Here is a 21,177-nt window from a genome sequence, read left to right as displayed (position 1 = left end):
AGTTAACAGCCCTGTCTGGCCCTCAGTTTGTTGCCAACTTGGCCAGCAGCTGTCTTCTGTTGGTTTTTAATGCCTCAAATATGCAAACAGGAGTGTTTAGCTTCATGCAGTATGAAGTGTGACAAATGTCACCTGGTAAACACGGAAGCAACACAGCTCTGCTCCTTCTCTATTTCTGACATTTTTTTCAGCAACATTGGCTTAAATCTAAGCATGGCCAGAGTTAAGGTTGATAGATGCTGTTCTCTCTGTCTTGTGATTTTTATTAGAATCATAGAATCACAAGTTTGGAAAAGACCTACAAGACCATCTAGTCCAACCATCCTCCCATTACCATTGCTACCACAAGCCACTAAACCATATCTTGTAGCTCCTCATCCAGATGCCTCTTGAACACTGCCAGGGATGGCAACTCCACCACCTCCCTGGGCAGCCATTCCAGTGCCTGACTACTCTCGGAGAGAAAAAGTGTTTCCTTATGTCTAATCTAAACCTTCTCTACATGATCAGCATAAGGCTTACAGTATTGATATCCAAACATGGCAAGAATTTGCTTTGAAGTTCTCATGCTCTGTGACAACGATGCTTGTTTCAAATCAGTAATCTTAGTTTAAAGTCTCAACCAAAGGGTGCTGAAAACTGTGCGACTCTTTCAGGGAGACCTGAATAACTTACACTGCAATGAATTTTGCTATATTTTCTATTACATTCCTCTCTGGGTTCTGGATGACAGGTGTACACAGTGTGGGAAGTGCTGGTAACTGTCCAGACAGAAAGACTAAATTAAGTTTAGAGAAATCAAAAAATGTGAGACTCATCCAGTGGCTTTGCTGAGCAAATTAACTGTTCAAGCAAGCATCTGATTATTTCAGTTATAAAAGGTGGGTGATACTAAATCTGGAATTTGAGATCTTAGTTATTTATTAACAGACCCTGGCCCTCAGACCCAGCTATCTTTGTCAGCAGCATGGCAGATTGTCAGCTCTAGTAATCACATACATGAAGTGCATGTTTTGCTCATAATGCCAGAATCCTCTAAAATTGCGACTGCAGGCAAGTGATAGCATTTATCATTCCCTAATCTTCAGCGTAAATCAGGAATTCAGCTTTCAACCACATGAGATATAAGAGGGAGTTAAAAGCCAAAATACAAGGAGGACTATGTATCACAATTTCTGATTAGCTGCAAGTGGAGGACAAGTGGAATGAAAATTCATTCTTGTGGATTACAGGTTTTTTTTGTGCAGTCCAATTCCCTCTCATAATTTAGCCTAACATTAATGTTCCCTTTATCTTCCCTCTGGGTTGTTGAGAAGATGCAGAGCTTGTCTGTCAAGTTTGGTCTTGTTTTAAGACTATTATCTAAAACAAAATTGGGAAGCTATAAAATAGATCTTTGATCCTTTCAAATACAACCAAAATACTGCAAGAGTGCACAGCTGTGTATTGGGTTTTTTCACACCTAGGAGGTTGCCCAGCAGTGTCTTCTGCACTGCAAGCACTCAATGGGGATGGGATTGTTGGAAGCATTCATCTTTGTCCTGTGCTTCCACCAACATCAATGAGTTTTCCCACTCAGTGCATTAAGCTTGGCCTTGCTGGAAATCCTGCTCCCCACAGCAACTATATGGTGAAGAAATTGCCAGGAAGGACTTTCCTACAGCTAACTCTACTTTCCTGATTACACTGAGCTGTGGTGCCAGGCTGTGGGGCAAGTGAGGGAGGGAGCAGTTAGGGCAGCCAGCATTTGAGTGAACATTGCAGTCAGTCCTGGGCATGTTACACTCTGCTGGATCAAAACTTGGTAACAAGGCATGGAAAGTTATCGCTGAACAATGCTTTCCAACTTTTAGCCCCTCTAAATCAGGCACGTACCACAGCTGCGATTGTTTCAGCGATAGATAGGATCCAACAATAAAGAGGAAAAACATTAATCATTTTTTGTATTTAAAGAGCATCCCCAGTTCTAAAACCCTGAAGCTTCTGAATGCAAAAGTCAGGAACATTTCTGTTACTGTGCCAAAAAAGAAAGTAAAAACAACTGGAAAACAGTAAGTGCAATTGCAAGGGAACCGTTAAGTTCTGGGCGTCAAGAAACAGGCTGTGCTGCTGATGCTTTAATATCACTTGATTGCTGGTGCCAGGAGTATCAGGGCAGCCTCACCCAGTGCTGTTCTGCTCCAAGCTGGTCTCCTAGACTCTCTGGAGTCTATGGTAATTTTCAGTAGCTCCAGACAGAAGCAAGTTTTATTCCAATGTGTGTGTGCCATTAGAGATGTTCTTTCTGATGGAGTTGTGAGGCAGCTGAATACAGAAATACATGGTTTGGGTTACTACTAGCCAGCTGTGCTATATGCAGAGATTGTTTGAGGCCAAATTCAGCTAGTGTGTACACATGGGAAGTAACTTTTGGCTTCACCATGGGTCCGCTGTCCTCCTGGATGAGCGACGGTGCCCAGCTAACACTGCATTCACCGGGCACTGAGCATCAGGAGGCTGGAGCCATCCCCAGGCCCAGCCCAGAGCTGCGGGCTGCCATCCTTCACTGCCTGCCCCAGGCCCATCACAGACAGGACCAGAGACTGTGAGTGCACATCAACGCCAAAGTCAGGCAGAGCTATTAAATCTCCAGAACTTCATGAAAATTATAAAGGCTAAATTGTTTGGTAGCCTATTTTATTAGTCTCTTTTCTGACAATGAGGTGGTGCTTTTACTACCTTTTAAAAGTTTCATCTGCAAGAATTAAGTGTTTTGCTTTACTTCTTGCAGCAGGTTAGTTAAAGGAAAACCTATTTGAATGAAGCAGAAGAAAACATCTCTAGAGGACAAATGAATTCTGGTAGTGATGTGGTGAGGTCACACTGAGTGAGAACTGGAAGAGATTCAGCAAAGTCTGGTGGCTGCTGCTGCCTGAGGCCTGGGATGCCAGCAAAGGGCTGAGTGTTACAACTGTGAGCTCTACAGAATAGCTCAGAAAAACTCTCAAAGTCCACGTTTTCCAAATGCCCATATTTCACCTCAGCTTTATTACAGCCCTCCCTAAAGAATGCAATACTAAACACTTCCGTTTGTTATGATCATTGCATGACCCACTTTAGAAACACCTCCCACTTTATGGTAGCTTTGTTTCCTATGTGCATTAACACTATTAGGTGTGCTCGGTACTCCTATATGCTCTGAAGCTGAAAGAGAAAGCTGAGATGCTACTGATTCAGAGAATGGAGATGCGTTGCAAAGTTAGTGCACCTATGTATGCCTCCAATGAGAAATGCTGAATAAAAATCCACCTTGATGTGCTCTTGAATTGCAAAAGCCTTCTAATGTAGCCTGTGGCCATGATTTATAACAGTGACTCATAATATTGCATTATACTTAATATGATGTAACGCTGATGCAAGATGCCATTCGTGGAATTTCAATGTCACAGAGAAAAAGAGAGGAGGGAGCAATCTGGTCATGTACCACGTCATGCTTGAAATGAAAGTGATACAGCCAAAGTACGTAGAATATTTCAGTACCTGCTTTGCTATTTTAGCAGAATAACTGGGAGAATAACATTTTTATTTCCTGGAGCATAAACATCCCTCAGACGTACATTATTGTGTTACTTACAGTAATTCAATTACCTTTGTACTTGAGAAGACAAATTTGCTAACAGACAATTCAGTCCTGCAATTATGACCCCTCACATGGAAGTTTGCAGGGCAAATCAGGATTATGCCTTTAAATTAATTCAAGCTTTATCTTTCTTTTCTGACCCAGCTGTTATGAATTCTCCTCTTGTTCTCCCTGTCCTGCTTACTTCTTCCTGCAGTGAATCAGCACTTCAGGAAATACTAATTCAAAGAGGAAAGACACCCTGGACTCTGCTTCTGGAGGTCAGAAATAGCTGCTCTTCAGTGGGTTTGACAAATGAAGCAAGGCTTCTTGAGCTACTTGGGGCCAGTTTTGTAGGGTGTATGCAACCCCTGGTTTGAACTCTGCCCCTTCCCCTCTAAGTGGATGAGGAAGTTTGAAGCCCTGCGGATGTGCTACACAGCAGAGACCAGCTGATTTGGGGAGAGACAAGAGAAATGGAGAGTCAGAGCCCTGCCTGGTTTCTAATAGTCTGGAAAACTTAATTGCTTCACCCTGCAGCTGAGGTGCTCATTCTGTAGGAACCAGTGGCACCAGCGAGACATCTGCCTGGGTAAAACAAGACTATAAAGTGGAAAGTCTTGAATGGAGGTCTTCAAAGAGATCACTTCTCCTGGTGGCTCTTTATGAGTATGCACCATGCAGCCCTAACTGTGCCCAGTCTCCCTGGCAAGCCCAGCAGTCAGGCCTGCTGCAGTGCAGTCTGTTGTCTCTTGCTTGCTGAGGTGGGGCACATGAATCAACTGGTGATGCTCAAGAAGACAACCATTTTATTATACATGTTAGATTCACCGGAGCACATCCTGAATCACCTGCATCTAGCAGAAGTGGTCACAGCACTCAGCTTCATGGAGTTCAAGAAGTGTCTGCACAGAACTCTCAATCACATGGTTTGATTTTTGGGCAGCCCCGTGTAGAGACAGGAGTTGGACTCAGTGATCCTTACATGACTCTTCCAACTTGGGATATTTGATTCACATGATTGATTCATGAGCACCCAGCAGAGTGGGGCACAGCGTGCAGTGCAGTTTCACACTGCAAGAGCAAAGGCATAGAAGAGGCTGACTTCTGAATGCAGTGGCAGTGCCTATAGGTGAAGATAACAAATCAATGAGAACTGAACACCTACTTTATTTTTGGAAGCCCAGTAGGTGCCAGTCTGTCTCCTAGGTGCATAAATATCATCAAAAACCTTGCCATGGGCAAGTAAAACTAGACAAGAATTTATAGCCCAGAGGAAAGCCACCAAGAACAGATTGTGTGGAGGCTGATAAGATCCGTAATGCTCCAAAAGAGAGAGTTCCACCTCAAAACAAGACGGTCTTTGTTGTGAAAGGGTTAGGTTGTGAGACCCAGCTTGCCAAATATCTGTAATGGCCTCTCTCTGCCAATTGTCTGTAAATACTGTGATCTTTCACATAAGTGAAAAGCCTGAAAGGAATCTCTCTAGCAAAAACATCATTTATTCATCCTCTGCAGGTTGGTGGAGTAACATGCCTCTTCTCAGCCATGTTACTCTTTCTTTTCCCTGAAGATTTCCAACAGAGATTTGTTCGAACAAAGATCAGTAATTTTGCTCTGTAAGGGATGCAGGAAGAAGCGTAGAAATATCTCTAGATCAGAACAGTTCCTGAGCCTGCTGGAGAAATGGCAGATCTCCAGAGATAGCACAGCCACTGTTCTCCCAGATAACAATGTGCAGAGCTGAATCTTCCAGGCATATACTTTTAGGAAAGTGAACTGCACACACCTAGGTGAGAAGAAAGGAGCTCCCATCTTCTGGAGAGGCTGCAGGATGCTTTACCTTCACACTGACCAGTTCCTTCTTTGCCCCGACTCCATGCCTAGATGACAGTGGAGCCAAAAATACAATGAAGTACTGAAACCAACATTTTTTTTTTCCATATCTTTGGGCTTTGCATTTGAAATAAGCTTCAAAGACAGCAGCTGATTCCATTTGTATTTTCAGTCCTTATAGGCTGGTGTGTCATTTCTTGCAAATGTTTTGCTGCTGTCACCTACTGAATAAAAGCAGCCTGTTCAGGAAAGTAGCTCTCCCACTGAACTAAAGCTCTGCTAGTTCTGATTTCTGTGGGTTTACACTAGGCTCTTCCATATGCATCTTTATTCCACCAGAAGCCAAGTAATACAGTCACTGAACCTCCGGTCCTTTGATTCACCAATCAAATGGTCAGCTGCTGATGGTTTGGAGTATCATGTTTGCACTAGAGAGCAAGACCCCAGCAGCTGGGATACTGGGCAGTGTACAAAACATAGAATCATTAAGGTTGGAAAAGACCACTACGAACATCCAGTCCAACCATCAACCCATTACCACCATGCCCACAAAAACCTCCAGGGACAAAGGACATAATCTGACATAATCTGACATAATCTGACAGTTGTACTACACACAAAAAAGGAAATGTTCAGCTTCTGTTTGGTTGGAAATGGCTTATCTTCAATACCATCTGCTTTGCTCCAGCATATGTACCTCAGTGGAGATGTCTCAGAGCCTACAGGTAATTGCCACAACAAAAATAGTATCCACAAATTAATTGCTGTTCCCAACTTCCTTCTCCCATTTGCTTCTAAGTCACACTAAGATAATGCTAAAATGAGGATTAATGTGCAGAACTGCAAGCAGCAGAGAAAGTAAAACAGAGCTAGGAAAGCAGGAAGCTGTGGAAGATGGAATTAAGAGGATGGTCACTACTGTGCTGGGCTGGGGCAAGAGACAAAGGCAGTGAAGCCAGGGCAGGCAGCTCTCAGAGCAGGCAGGGCACGTGTGTGTGGGTCTGCTGGGTTCCTGCCTTCCCCAGCGCTGCTGCTGTGAGAGCTGCTGGCAGCAACCTCCTCCCAAAGCATGGGAAGGGGGCAGAATGCAGTGCAAAACCATAACTGAATGTGTGTGACAGTGAGGCTGTGGCTGTTGTGCTCGGGTGTTTTTCTCTTTTAGAGGTAGTACTCACAAAAAAAGCAAGGTTTAAGCAGTTGGGTTGAAAATGATCCCTTTTTAAATGAGTGAGAAGTTCATGTCTGAACCTGACGGGAATCCCATTCACCCACACAGTAGCAGGCGAGCTTTTTAGCGTACGAACCATTTCACTTTCCAGTTAAAATGTCTGTTCGCTTTTTCTATTTACAACTGCAAAGAGCAACATTCAGACAAATGGTTGGCAGACAGATGCCCACTGCGTGAGCCAGGCACTGGAGCACACTGCAGCACATGGCATGGTGTGGGACATGGCCAGGCCCCTCAGGCCAAGTCCCAGGTGTGCAGAGGACCTACCTTGCGCCCGGCCTCGTTGTTGTGCAGGTTCATCAGTGTCCGCGCGTTCTGCTTAATCTCCCGGGCATCCACAAACACTTTGGCAAATCCTATTCCGTATCTGATGTCGGCAGAGCAGCCTCCCCATTTCCATCCTTCCTCCTTGTGGTACTGTCCCTGTTTCTCTTTGTCACAGCCGCAGTCGCTCAGGTTTCCCTGCGTGCAGGCAGCCGTGATGGCGTGGGCTACTCCGGCAGCAATGATGGCATATGTGAACGCTGCTTCTCTGCTACCTGAAATGACAACAGTGCTGTAAGTGCATGGCACGGCATGGGGACATGAGTCAGAAAAGACAGGCAAGTTCCTGCAGTGCAAACATCAGATAGCTATTATTAGAGTGCAGCAAATCTGCACGCATAAGCAGGTCTCTGCTCTTCTAAGTATTGATTTCTGTGGATGTTCACTGTCTGAATTGGTAGTTCTCCATAAGGCAGTAGAAGACAATGTATTATTCAGGCAACTTGCATGTGCGTTTCCAAATGGAATTAGAAGCAGTCAAAATGAACTCTCCTTAGCAAAAAGAGAGGGAAATGCTGGAGCTCAAGAAGCAAATAAAAAGAAAACAGGTGGAACTGGGGAGTGAAAATGCTACAACAACCACATCCAAGTGGGATAATCATGAGAATATGTGTTTTCCTGACAATTTTAGATTACAAATATGTATGGGAGATTGGTAATCACAGCCTGAACCTCTGATTAATCAGCTGAGGCAAGTATGGGGTCAGCTGTGGGAGCACAGGTGAGAGTGATGTAGCTGTGCTCCCTGAAGGGGTGGATCTCGACTCCATCCCCTCTGAGACCTCATTTAAGGGATGACTCCCACTGAGGCAGCATCTCTTGGAGATCGCTCACCAGTGAGGACTGCCCCAGCTTCTTCAGCCAAGGCACCACCACTGGTGAGTTTTCCTTTACTTATTCCTTCTGTACATTTGCTACCATCTGTATGTTAACAACCAATACACAAATACTAGTGCTGGACTTCTAATTTCAGCAGAGGATCTCAGTGGGAAGCACTGCTTTAATGGGCTCTTTGCAGGCAGCTCTGTTACCCTGCAGATGCTGACAAGGGAGGTCCTGCTCCGGACTGAGCTCAGCATGTGCAGAGGTTGGAAGGCACAACCTCATCCATTTTGGATTCCCAAAGATGAGCCAGTTTTGGAAGTGACCCAATATAATTTGTGAAAGCCAGAACTTTGGGGGAATAATTAGACCCTTCTTTATTTTCTTTCTTCTTTATTTCTTCGGCATAAACGTTCTGTGTGCATCTGTGCTTTAAATTTCATCTTAACATTCAGTACAAAATTCAAGAGCATACTGTTAGCTTTGATAGCAACACAATACTGAGGTTCTTGGATTCTCTTGTATATATCTTAACAGTAGATAACAGTGACTGTCGCATCACAAAGTACTAAATAGAAGGATAGAGCACTCCTGTTTCAGGAGAATGACAAAAGCCAATGAAGCAGGAGATAAGGTGCAAATGTGCACTTCTGCCAGGTTGTTGCTGGAGATGGGAGGAAAATACAGGATAAGGAAGGGGTAAAGGGAAAAGAACTGACAGCAGTGCACCACGCACTGCGAGACGTTCAGCCCACACTGGCCAATGACCAGAACAAGGAAAGCAGTTCTTCCCTAGTAAAAACAGATATTAGTCAGTGGGCTGACAGCAATGTCAAGGATTTCTCTCTTTTATGGAACTGAAAGGGTGCAGGAAAACTCTAATGTGCACTCATTGCCTTCTCTAACTGGACAGAAAGGTCAGACAGTAGCTGGAAAAGTACACTGTGTGTTTTCAGCAGTGAGATCAGGAAAGACCTTTTGGAGATTGTTTAAATAAAATGTTACTGGTTGGCATGAGCAGCTACTACAGCCTCTTCAATAATCGCCTGACCCCTTAGTTAGCACCACTCGGTGGAGATCCAGGAGTTAATTTGTCTTGCAGTCAATTCCCATGAAATCCACCCTTCAACTCATTTTAAATCTATGAATTTAAAAAAAAATAATTTTTAAATGCATGTAACAAACAGTTCGATTTATTTTAGTTGGGGACTGGTACAAATCATGATTCCAGACACCAGATCTATTTAAAGGGTGCTTGTGGAGGTTCAGCATAACCTGAGCTGCCAGTGGGTGGTTGGGGATCTTCCCCCCACCTGTGCTGTCAGCCCTGCAGAAACTGCTGAAAAACTACAGAAAGCAAGGGGGAAGGGAGGGCAGCCCCAGAGCCACCTGTTAGCAAGCCACCCTTTCTGCTCCCAGGTGGCTCTGCTTTCCTATTGCCTAGAATGAGCAAAGCCCGAGTGCACACCCAAGCTGAACTCAGATGTGAGAAACTTCACAGAGGGGTCTGGCAGGCTTTCAGAAGCTGTCCTGTCCCTCCCAAGGCTGGTGATCCACAGAGCTTTCCTACCATGGCAGCACTGTCAGGTTTAAGTGTGGCACCATCACAAGTGATGCTGGAGCTCAGTGGGATGTGCTGGGGCTGGCTGGGACAGAGATAGACACCCCGTGCCTGAGGCACCGCTGCCACCCATCAGCACTTGGCTGGCACAAACTGGGTGCTGACATCTGCCTGGCTCCTTTCCCCAACCAGAGCAATCTTGAATGAGTGATGCAGTGCTAGGCAAGCATAGAGGCTGTTCTTCACGTGTCGAACACAAATATCACCCTGCTCTTTCTGTCTTTTCTGGGCTTACACAATGTACACAATGTACGTGTTGTGCCCACTGCAAGTAAATCCCTTCTCCCACCACAGAACAGGTGTTGCAGAAGCTCTGTTGCTTTGATGGTGGTAGCATGGCATCCACCACTTCCAGTGCTTCTGCAACTACAGTCCACAATACAATCCACCCTCCAAAGCACTGAAGTCTTGTCTTTATAGCCCTCACTAGATAGGGTGGGACAACCCCAAGCTCTTTAACTGAGATCTGCCTAGACCACCACCACCACAGGCAATCAGGTGCCAGAAGGGAAAGCAAGGAGAGAATCACAAATAAGTGTAGATGTTAGCAGCACAGGTGGCTCTGCTGTCACTGAGCATAATTACATACAACTCACGCATACCTTGGAGCATTAATCCTGCAACATTCACAAGCACATCTTTGCTCTCACGTTTGTATGTTTGGCCGATCAGCAAGCACCTGTGTATTGGTTCAAAGTCTGCATCCTGGTATGAATTCAGCTATCTTAATTTTTTTACAATTAATTTTCAGTCTTCTTATTAAAAGGTTTCATTCGTGAGGATTAAAAATGAGAAGCTGTTTTTAAAAAGAGGCAAAATAACTTGGTGGTGTATGGGAAACAGGGCCTGTGCCTGCAAGACATGGGGCAGGCATGACTTGCAGGAAGGCAACAACTGTTCATCCACTGGGTACCTCTTCCATGTGTTGCTAAATAGCTTGGCCCCGATCATAAACTGACTGAGCTGTGAAATAAAAAAGACAAATTTCTATTTATCTCACTGGAAAACATGGGATGTATTTTCTGTTATTTAAAGCCAAAGGGTCAAAGAGGGAGTTATCTGCAGTGACATGAGCTGAAATATGATTGTGAAAATATAAAGATGGAAAATACAACGTACCTTGCCAATTATGTGCCATAGCTAACATTACTTCACCTCTCTCCGTGGAGGTCATAATTCATAATGAGTAAAAACTAAGAGCAGAACTCATCCTCTGCCTGCTTTGGGGTGTGCCTCTTCCTTTCTTGATAGACGACGTATGGTCTTGGAGATTTGGTTGGTTGTTTTTTTTTTACATCTTTCTTTAACCCAACATTTGCGAGCGATGCAAATAGTAGCTTATAATCATTGAAATATCCCTTTTCTTCCTCCTTTTCTTAACGGCTCAAAGTTTTGAGCAGTTTGGTGCCCTATAAATTGGCAGAACGTTCTCTGGAAAGATCAGTGCCTGTACATTAGATAACCAGAGTTGCTCCGCACCACTGTATCCTTTTGGAAGAGCCCAGGTACTGACCCTGCAGGAGGAGAGAGTCTTCTGCCTTCCAAAGGAAATGTAATCTTTTTGTTTCTCTGAAACATGTACTCACAAGACATGTCTGAAGGCAGGTATGAAAACCTTCTGATGGGAATTCCAACTACAGTGACCTTGGGGCAATGTTTTATCTTACCGTGACAGTCCCTGCTTAGAAAGATTGACTTTTTGGCATAGAGCAGTGTGCTGGAGTTTGGATGCTCAGGCCATATTTCAGCCTGGCCTTTGTTTTGCCTGCAAATAACTGTTCAAATGCAAGATACTGACATTAGAAACTGGTTTCAGGGGTTGGAAACTTTGCACAGAAATGCAAATCCTGGCCCTAATTTATTAGGTAAAAAGGTTCCTGTTAATCACAATATTTATTTCTTGTATCTCTCAGAGCTTCCATGTATCTCAGGTTTAGCCACTGGTTCTGAATGTATCAAACTCTCTTCAAACATTGACCTCTTTGGATAGTGCAGCAGCACTACCTGGTGTCCCACGGACTTGCATAGGGAATCTGTGCAACATGAAAACAGCATTTCCATGTTGATCTACTAGTGATTATCCCCCCGGCGTCTTATTTTGTAACTTAAAAGAGTCAGACAGTCTAAAACCTGACACAAGAGACTGTACCAGTACTTAAAATCAAAAAGCTCTACACAATGACTGAGGATGGAACCACTTTTTGAACTCACCTGCACTTGGATCATTTCAAAAGTTTATCTATTTATAACAATAACAAAATTAGGCTTTACTGTGTCATCTCTCTTTTAACCAGACCAGATCACAAAGGAGAATGAACAAGACCTTGTTCTTTTTGCACACTAGCAAAGGAGATGCTTCCTAGCTGGCAGCTGCTAAGGAAGATCATTGAAATTTGGCTTGTGGGATAGCTGCTAGAAGTAGACTATATTAAGAAACATTAACAGCCTCTACAACTCTGATGTGCACATCTGGACATGTCTGCACTGACCCCTGAGCCAAAGCATTGCCCACAGTGCCGGCTGGTACTGAGCTGGTCTGCTGGGCCCAGAGTTTTAAGGCCAGTCTGTTCATATGGAGCCTTCTTTTGATTTCAGCCTTACTGACATGAGCAATGTCAGATGGGTGGAGGTATCAGGGGGTTATACTGAAAAACTTTCCAGTGTAAAAGAAACCAAAGAATCAGTGGACTTTACTAAGTCCAGGATGAATACCTGGTTGAAACCAGATTTGCTGTAAGGTTCTTCAGGGACCACCACTGTATCTTCATCCCTTGGATGACTCCTTTCAGCCTCTCCCATGCAGGCAGGGCTCATGACAGCTTCCACAGGGCTGTGCCACCTTTCTTCTCGTAGATCTGCGCCAACATGAGTTCTCACTTTACTCTGTCACTTTGCAGAGATGCAAACAGTTCGCACTGGAAAATGTTCATTACAGTCTCATTGAATAGCGACAGCGGGGTTCCATTATGACCACGGGACACTGCTTTGCATTTTCTCCCTCTACATGCCATGAAAAGTACAGCCATCCTGAAGGAATCATTGAGATAGTTCCTCCCTGCTTGTACCCTGGTGCACCACTACCACAAATGGTAAAGTTACTTCTGAGCACCTGGCAGCATGCTGCAGGATTGGGCAACACAGCCCTCACCGTCCATCTGAGCCCAAAGCTGACAGGCAGATTCTGTCAAAGGCACTCTGGTTGCTCACGTAGTCTGGTTTTAAAGCATATTTTACCTGGGAAGAGGTGGGTGGGAGTTTTCTTGTCTATCCTGCTTTAAAACCTTGGGTTTTGACTGTGGCTGTCTTTGGGAACAGAAGTGCTGACCGCTGTCACAAATGTACTTGGTTTCAAGTGTCTCCATAATTGAAACACTGCATCATCTCCGTGGTTATTTAAAAATTCTCTTTGTGACTTTACATTATTAATAAGTTTTCTACAGAATTGTCTAGAAGAATTCCTTGTGTTAACCTTGATTGCCATTTTGTAATTTCCTGTTGTAACTGGACCAAGTCTGGAGTAAACTGATGTCACTTTTACTGCTCTTTCTCTTCATGTTATTGGCACTATTGCCACTAGCTGTCGTGATAAGATATTCACGGTGTGTCAGGAGGGAAGAATATCTCTTTTGAAGGACAAACCAACACAAGAAACAGAGTGTATAGGCTGTGTGCTGGTTGGAAGCAGGCTATAATGGGTGGAGATGTGTATGAAGTATGGATTAATTGAAGTGACGACTAACTCTACACCTAAATCATCACTGGAAGACAAATTAAATGTGAATCTGTTAAAATACAGAGACACGTATGCTGCAGAGAAGAAAAGGAAAAATGTTGTTTGATGCTTTCTTTTCTGCAGACTTCAAAGGGTTTCCCCAAGGCTAGTAGCCCTGTTGCCATTTTAGAAATGGGAAAAGAGAAACAGAGAGGAGGAGGAGGGGTGCCGAGGTCCATCAGCCCATGGGGCACAGCCACTGGGAGAAATTAGGCCTCCTGATCCCCCTGCAGAGTGAGGGAGGGAACTTGAATAATCTGGGTATGTTTGCATAGCATTCATAAACTAGATCACCCAGCAAAGGTGAAAGTAATGAAATGTGGTTTTGAAGAGATGTGGCTCGATGTGCCATTGGAATCATGGGCTGGGAAACAGCTCACGGGAATATGCGGTATCCAAAGTAACTTATTTGCATGGAATAACACACACACAAATCCTATTAGCATAAGAGTTACATAAGCACATCCTCCCAAATTGATATTAGAATTTGCTTGCTGCACGTGCTCAGCAGCACAGCAGCAGGGAGAGCCACATTACTGTCATTCTGAAGTCATAGCCTAATCTTAGAGCAAGTGCATCAGTGCTGCTCTCGTCCCAGCGCAGCCACCCAGAGGAGCAAGCAGGATGAGGTCATGTGCCCCAATTCCATTGCCAGCTACAAGGCAAATGTACCTGTGCACCTCCAAGGTAACTACTGCAAGGTTGCAGCTGGCCAGGAAATACTGCTAGCCTCTGAACGCTACAGAAGGTGCTAATGCTTTAGTTGCCATTTGAGTGGCATTTTGTAACACACATTGTGTCAAAGGGCTGAGAAGCAAGAGCTGTTGCTACTAATTAAACTTGTAAAATTTAATAAATAAAGAAATAAATAAAAATGGAGAAGGATGCAACGTATTTGCCCTAAGGGTGACCTGGCCTGTTCTTGTAGCTCCAAGTATGTCCTATAGGATCCATGGCTCTCAGTGTTGTACATCTCTGTCTCTCTTGGTTAGGGTAAGGCACATGGGTCTCATCTTCTATTTGGGGGCACCAAATTTGACTTCTGGCTTTGTGGCACACTGGGGTTACCCTTCTTAACCAGAATCAAATGTTAGCCTCCATTTCTGTGCCTGGTAGCCCAGAGCACAACCCTACACAGAGATCTTAAGAAAGAGAAATCTTGGAAGAGGATACTTCTTCCTGATAGCCATAGAAAGTTGATTTGTGTCAGATATTGTAGGGCTCTACATACTCCAACAGACAAAGAGCAGAGGAACAAGGAGACAACCCGAGCAGGAGCAGTTCACATAGTATTTCATGGAGTTAGAGGGCTCTAGAATGTGAGGCATCATGCATGTGTGTAAGATCCACCATTGCAGATCCCAAACCCTTAGTGACTTTTATTGAACGTTGTTTTTAAAAGTAAATGCATAAGCTGTTTAAATTTGAAGTTTTGCTTATTCCTTAGATGAGTTTTATAATTTGGACAATGTTCAACACTTGACTCCATTCTGAAACCAGCGATGAATCTGCCCTATCCATCTTAGCATCGTAATGGATAGATAGAACGTATTAAGAGTTATCACCTCAAAGACAGATCAAAGTCTACTTCCTTCAATATTGACTTTCTTTAAAAGGACCTAAATATAACCCACTAGCTAAATAATTCAGTTTTGGGAGGGGTGGAAGAACTGAGTGCCTGTTTATGCAACAGACCACAATAACTCCGCACTTTTATGATTTGCTAGAGAAGAAATCCTTCTCACATTTTCTGCTTAAGGAAATTTTACTCTTAAGACTAAATGAGCCCAAACCTGTCAGCCATCCAAATGGACTCTTCACCGACATAAGTGGCAAATACTTGCATGGATCACTGACAGGAACAGCTCAGCTCAAGGAACAGAAAGCATGAGCTAATCTGAATAAATGGTCCATTTTCAGATGTTTCACAACGCCGGGCAGTGTGGTTTTCACGTAACCTACTTGACTCACCGTGTTTGATTATCACAGGTGTTGAAAGACCTGTAGCTCACACTGGACTTTAACATTTAGCTTCTTTTTTTTTTCTCTCTCTCTCATTGTGTTCTTTCCTTAAGTACCTGAAGGTATTGGAAAATATGCCTATCAATGTGCACACGTGATAAAATAGCGTTCAGTTAATGCCAAGCATTCTTGGGCTTTCCCAAGCAAAGTGGCAATACTGTCTCTTTGCAAGAATGCCAGGAATGGGGTTCTGGGGCCAGATCCTACCATTTGTCCATATATGACTGAATGGTGCCTGGAGGGCAGTCCGGTCCGGAGGGTTTTCCCGTATGCCAAAAGCCACAGCTGTTGTAGAACTCTTTAGGGTTCTCACAGAACATCCGTGGTTTTCCATCACGCAAAGCACTGCTTGACTGGCTCTGTGGTTTTTGTATCTACCTTCCAGATGGGGAGGAGGCAGAGACCTCGAAGCTGGAAACCACAGATCCCAGCTTCACCTTCTAGACATGGAACAGCAAACCGTGAGTGATCGACTTTCAGTTGTGGCCCTGAAAATGACTATACCTGTATTTGGAAAATACTTTTCCTCTCCCATTGTGCTTTAAGTGCTGTGGAATCAACAAATATTCAGTAAGCTCTTCTACCCTGCCCTGTGTTCTGCAGTACAGGGCCATGAGAGTTTTAGCCTCAGCTCTGTTTCCTCAGATACTCGTGTTCATCATTACCAATGCCATTTGACTTAGGAATTCCAATCTATTTTGTACTGTTGCAACAACTGCAAAAGATGGAAATGGGATCTTCTAACTATCGATTGGAACACTCCCATTGCAAATGCCCTGACATCAAACTGCAGCATACCTACTTGTTCCTGGTGGGAGTCACTACAGAGTCATTATTTCACACAGTAAAAATCTCTTATGATGAGATTGACTGCTGGACCTTTGTCCTAATAGGTAGAAACCTCAGACCAGAATCACCACTGAGGGTTCTGCACCCCAGTGGTGCAATCTAACCCCACTCAGCATTCAGTCTCAGACCTCTGCCTTTAACCAGAACCAAGCATCTTTTTACATCCTCAAGTACACAGACACAAGTGATGCGTGCAGGCTGCTTTCTCCCAACTCCCACAGCCATGCCTGGGCCCCCCAGTGTGTGCCCTCTCATTGCCACACGGATGGATGGGGCCGGCCAACAACTCGTAGAGAGGCAACGTACCCACTTTCAGCTCCTTCCCGAAGACGGTCCTCTCTCCCAGGGCAGAGCAGTTCCAGCGCCCATTGCGAAACTGGAACTGGCACTCGTTGATGCCCATCTGGGACCCTTCCCCGATGACGATAATAGCGTCGGGCCTGCTTTGGCAGATCGCCCGCTGCCGGGGGGCGAGACCCGGGATCTTGTTGCAGATGATGCTGGCTCCCAGGGCCACCACAGAGGAAAAACCCCTGCAACGACAAAAGACCGAGGTGGTTGAGGGGAGGTTCGTCCCAGAGGCAGACGCGGCGCGGTGTCGCGGAGCCCGGCGCCGGCAGGTGCCCCCGGAAAACCCCCGCCTTCCCCCCCTGCCGCTTCCCTCTCCTTCGCTCTCTCCCCGGCTAAAGCGGAGATAAGGAGCGCGTGGGCTCCTGCCAAAACGGGACCCAACTTCCTCATTCGTAAATTCAAGCGCATGCAACAGCGTTGCGTGCCCGGGCCACGCACAGGCACCGGGGCTGGGAGGGTTCTAACTATCCCGTCGAACAGTCAGAGGGAGGGGAAGAGCCCACGCTCCCTGCCCCGCGGCCGGGCGCACCTGGAGGGCAGCGCCGCGACCTGCTGCTGCCCCGCGCGTGCGGCGTTCCGTGCGTGGGAGCGGGACCGCCCCGAGAGCAGGTAGCGACGGATCGGGGGCGGCCGGGGCACCCCGCGCCGGGCACGGAAGGCTCCGGGCCCCCTCGAGTCTCACCTGCTACGCTCGGTGCCCGGCCGCCGCTTCACCCCGTGCGGCTGCGCCCCGAGGGTAGCTCAGAGGCGCGGGGGCTCTACCTGTATCTTATAAAATCATCGTGATCACCGCCAGCGGGGTTTTTGAGACTTCCCGAGTTAAATAGTAACAGGTCTGGGCAGGTTAGGCTGAGAGCGAGAGGGAGCGCAATTGTTATAAAAGGCGAAAAAAAATAAAAAAAAATAAAAAAGAAAGAAAAAAAAAAAAAAAAGAGGAAAAAAAAAAAAAGTTACTTACCCGATCTTGATATACACAATCCCCAGGCTCAGGAAGATGTGGAAAATCCAGCGCCTTGTTTTCCTGTTCATATTCCTTGCTTGCCGTGTCTCAGCCCAACATGCGAAATGATGCCCGCGGCGCTGCTGGGCCGGCTCGATCCCCGCTCCGGGCCGGGTCACGGCAGTGCGCCCGACCGGGGCAGCCCCCGCCGCGCCCCGCGCCGCCCGCCGCTGCCTGCCGGGGTCTGCCCGGGGCCGCCGAGCATGGCCCCGCGGGGCTCCGCTCTGCCCCTCTCGCCGCCTTTCCTTCGCTCCCGGATTTGTATGCCTGTCACACGCAGCGCTTTATTGCTGGCGATGTACGGGGCTGCGGGATCCTCTTGAGCGCCGGCGGCTCCGGGCTTTCCCCCCAGGTTCAATGTTAACTATCTCCCTGTCTCTCTCTTTTTTTCTTTTCCTCCCTTTCTCTCTTCTTCAGCTACTTGGGCGTGTTCTCCAAAGGAGGGAGTTGTCCAGCCGGGGGGGAAGAAAGGCGGGGGAGGTGGGAAGAAGGGTAACGAGAAATGGCAAACAGATCACCTGCTTGCCAGGAGGCTCACAGCGATCCTCCTTGGGCGGAGGGCACGGCTCCTCCGAAGGGCACGGCCCGGGGAAAGGCGGCGGGGACGCGGCGGGGTGGCACCAGGGGGCGCCCCGTGGGCTGCCCCGGCGGTGCGCCCTGCTGGCCGCGGGGCGCCGGGCGGCATGGGGCCGCCGTGCCGGGCCCGCACCGCACCGCACCCGCTACTGCTGGCGGCACAGGGCAGGAGCTTCTCTTGACCCGCGGCGGCCGCCCGCTCCGGGGCCGCTCAGCACCTCGGGCCGGTTTTATGCTCTCGCGGCAGCCCCACGCTCCTCCCCTCGCTCTGCCTCCACGCGCGTAACTCGCCGCTTCTCTCCCTCCCGGCTGCCCGGCCGAAGTGGAGAGGTGCGGGACGAGCCCCGGGCAACCGGAGCATCCCCGCACGGGGCGGCGGCCGCCCTCCGCCCGCAGCGGGCAAAAACGGTGCCCTTCGTCAACCGCGCGCCCCGTCCGTGCGCCTGGAGCGCTTTTCCCACTCCGTCCGTCGGTTCCGCTGATGACAGCGATAGGGACGATAGGGACAGCCTCGGCGGCGCGGCTGAGCGGGGAGCGCCGCGTGTCCGCGGGATGCCCCGACCCCACGGGACGCGCACGGGGCGGCCGAGAGGAGTATCGCCGCTCCTCGGTGCGGGAATTTGCGCAGATGTGGTGGCTATTTTATTATCCACTTAAAATATTTCTACCAGGGAGGTTACCTAAATGATAACAGGGGTGTGGTGCTGGAATTGTTCTGCTGATAAGTGTTTTTCTGAAAACAAAACAAAAAGCAATAAAAACGTGCCCGGGATCCGCGCTGGAAATCCGCGCAGACATCTCCGCGGGACGCCGGCCCCGAGGAGCCCCAAAAGCAGGGGCGACGGACGGAGGGCTGCAGACGAGGTTGCTCCAGGGAAAGGGCACGGAGGGCTCTTCGCGACCTCCTCCGCTGCCCGCCGGCTGTCTCTCCCGCCTCGCTCCGTCTCCTCTCCTTTCCCTTTCTCTCCGGCTGGTCTCACTCCGCCTTTACACCCACCCAGCGCCGACCCCCTCCCCTCGGGCAGCCTGCGGGCGGCACTCCGAGCCGGGCGCGGGGCGCAGCAGGACTCGGCCGGGCAGGTCGGGGCGGGGCGTGCGGCTCTGCCCGCTCTCTCTGTTATGGCGCCACCTTGCGGGCGCGGCGTGGAGCTGCGGCCCCGGCACCTGCGGGCGGCCCCGGCGGCGTGAGCAGCCCTGAGCCGGGGAGCAGCCCTGAGCCCGGCGTGCGTGAATGGGATGGGCTGCGTTAATGGGACGTGAATAGAAGGCTTAGGGTACGTCTTCTCTGTGTGGGAGGGTAGACCTCCGCAATGGGCAGTTCAGAGAGGCAGAACGGCGTTCTTCCAGCCTGCGTTGATCTATCATCTCCGTAAATCAACGTGGAACGTACAGTGTTGAGGCTAAACGTGAGCCCGGCCCCAACTATCATGCCGGGACAGGCACCCCGCGCCGTGCAGCGGCACACGCGGCACTGGCAGCTGTGCGAGGAAGGGGAAGATGGGGGGGGGAGCGATGCAAACAGGTGTGCAACAGCCGGAGACTGTCCGAGCGGCGGTGTGTGCTGTGCACAGAGCGTGCTCCTGCAGCGAGCACGTGCCGAGGTGTTCGCCCGGCTCTGGTGGGCACACGGCCAGCGCGTTGGGCGAGGCGGGGCGGAGCGGAGCCGCCGTGTAACACGCTTTCATTGCTGTAAAGCAATATCCATGTGCTCCGTGTCAGCCTTGAGCATAAAGCAGATGTTTTCTACGTCTTTCTTTTTTGGCTTGGTTCAGTGCCGTCCTGATCCGCTGCTTGGGCTGCTCGGTGCTAGCGCAGTGCAAACCGACATCCTGCACGTGAGCCGTAGAGCTGCTGCTGAAGAGCTATCAGTGGCACAGAGGGGGAGGAGAGCGGCTCTCTGCTTTTTGTTGTCGCTGTTATTGCTTTTAATGCAACTGGCCACATTGATTCAATAGTCCTTGAGCAGAAACGGGTACATACAGCCTCAAGAGTCTCATCTTGAAACAAAACCTACTCTCCGGAGATCAATCTCCACAGGTTAGCCTCTGGTCACAAAAAGAACGGGGAAGTCATTTTCAGTTTCCCTCTGAATGTCATCCCGTTCCATGCTGTGGTGGTCCAGCACTTCTGGAGGCTGTTCTGGAGGCTCCATTTCTGCCCTCTCTGTATTCCCAATGATAGGGTTGTTCTGTCTGACCCAGCACCATCTGGTTAGAACAGCACAGGGTATGGGGTAGGTCAGAGCTAAGCAAACTGTTGTCTTAAGTTCCTGCGAGAGCAGAAACTGGCAGATCCTCCTCAGAAATGAAAGATAAATCAGTTACCGGGCTGATTAATATCTTTTTCTTACTCTGTTGCTAAGAAATTGTGACCCAGATATAAGTGAGTGTGTGTGCACATGCGCGCTGCACATAACATTCCTGGGCAGATTACAGGAGGGCAGTTTGTCTTGTTTGGCAACGTTTCTAAAACATTTTAATCACCATTTAAGATGTTCATAGACCTTGCATGGTCCTCCTATCCACGTGGTCTTTCCACGGTAACTCTTCTTTACTTAGTTACGGTGTGTATGCATGCACCTGTCTTTTTCCTACTGCCTCCTTATATCTATTGATTTATAATCTCTTCAGCATAAAATCAGTAGGAGATGTTATGATGGATGATTCCGTTCTCTTAACGGCATAGCAACAAGTTATGGGGAAGTTAATACAAGACTTGGACATGTCAGAAAAGAAGGAATCCAGGAAGTAGTCGTTGGAAATAAAAACATACTTGAAACCATTGTCTTCAGGGGTTAAAAAGAAACCCAGCAATCCCGATGTATATGAAGATGTCTGCAGGTGAAACCTGGCTCTCAGCTGTGACCCAAGAACACCATACCTGGCATGTATGTCTGTCCTGTATGGCCAGAGCCAGCTTGTGTCCTTGAGTTATCAGCACTGTGTCTTGCAGTTATCAGCAGTTCTGTTCAGCTGAGATGATGTCCCAGGTTTTGTCATTTGATGTGCTGATAACAGGCAGAAATCAGAGGGTTTTCTTTCTTTCAGCTGTGTTGGTGCTGCTGTAGAGATTTAGAAATGAACTTTCTTACGCTGCCAGGCACTCTCTTTTTAATAATCCAGCACCTAAAATAACACCATTTTCTCAGAGTTTTTGCACACCCATGAAATGCTTTTGC

At 47.6% G+C, this 21,177-nt stretch overlaps 1 protein-coding gene across 3 annotated transcripts in view; it reads right to left on the bottom strand.

Moving 5' to 3' along the window:
- The window catches only part of WNT7A (Wnt family member 7A), a 39,518-nt gene extending 21,353 nt beyond the window's left edge, over positions 1-18,165 (bottom strand). For all 3 annotated transcript variants that reach the window (XR_011905154.1, XR_011905153.1, XM_072347772.1), the window contains exons 1-3: positions 17,382-18,165; positions 16,379-16,605; positions 6,930-7,201 (exon numbers count right to left, since the gene is read on the bottom strand). Coding sequence is in view for 1 of the 3 variants with exons in the window: in XM_072347772.1 (XP_072203873.1) it covers positions 6,930-7,201; positions 16,379-16,605; positions 17,382-17,452 (570 nt within the window). In the remaining 2 variants the exon portion in view is untranslated. The remainder of the gene's footprint in view (positions 1-6,929; positions 7,202-16,378; positions 16,606-17,381) is intronic.
- Positions 18,166-21,177: the final 3,012 nt, after the last annotated feature.

Source organism: Excalfactoria chinensis, chromosome 12 (genome assembly GCF_039878825.1).
Source record: "Excalfactoria chinensis isolate bCotChi1 chromosome 12, bCotChi1.hap2, whole genome shotgun sequence".
Taxonomy (NCBI): Eukaryota; Metazoa; Chordata; class Aves; order Galliformes; family Phasianidae; genus Excalfactoria; species Excalfactoria chinensis.
Note: the sequence above shows the minus strand (reverse complement) of the source record. Positions and strands in the feature narration are given on the sequence as shown.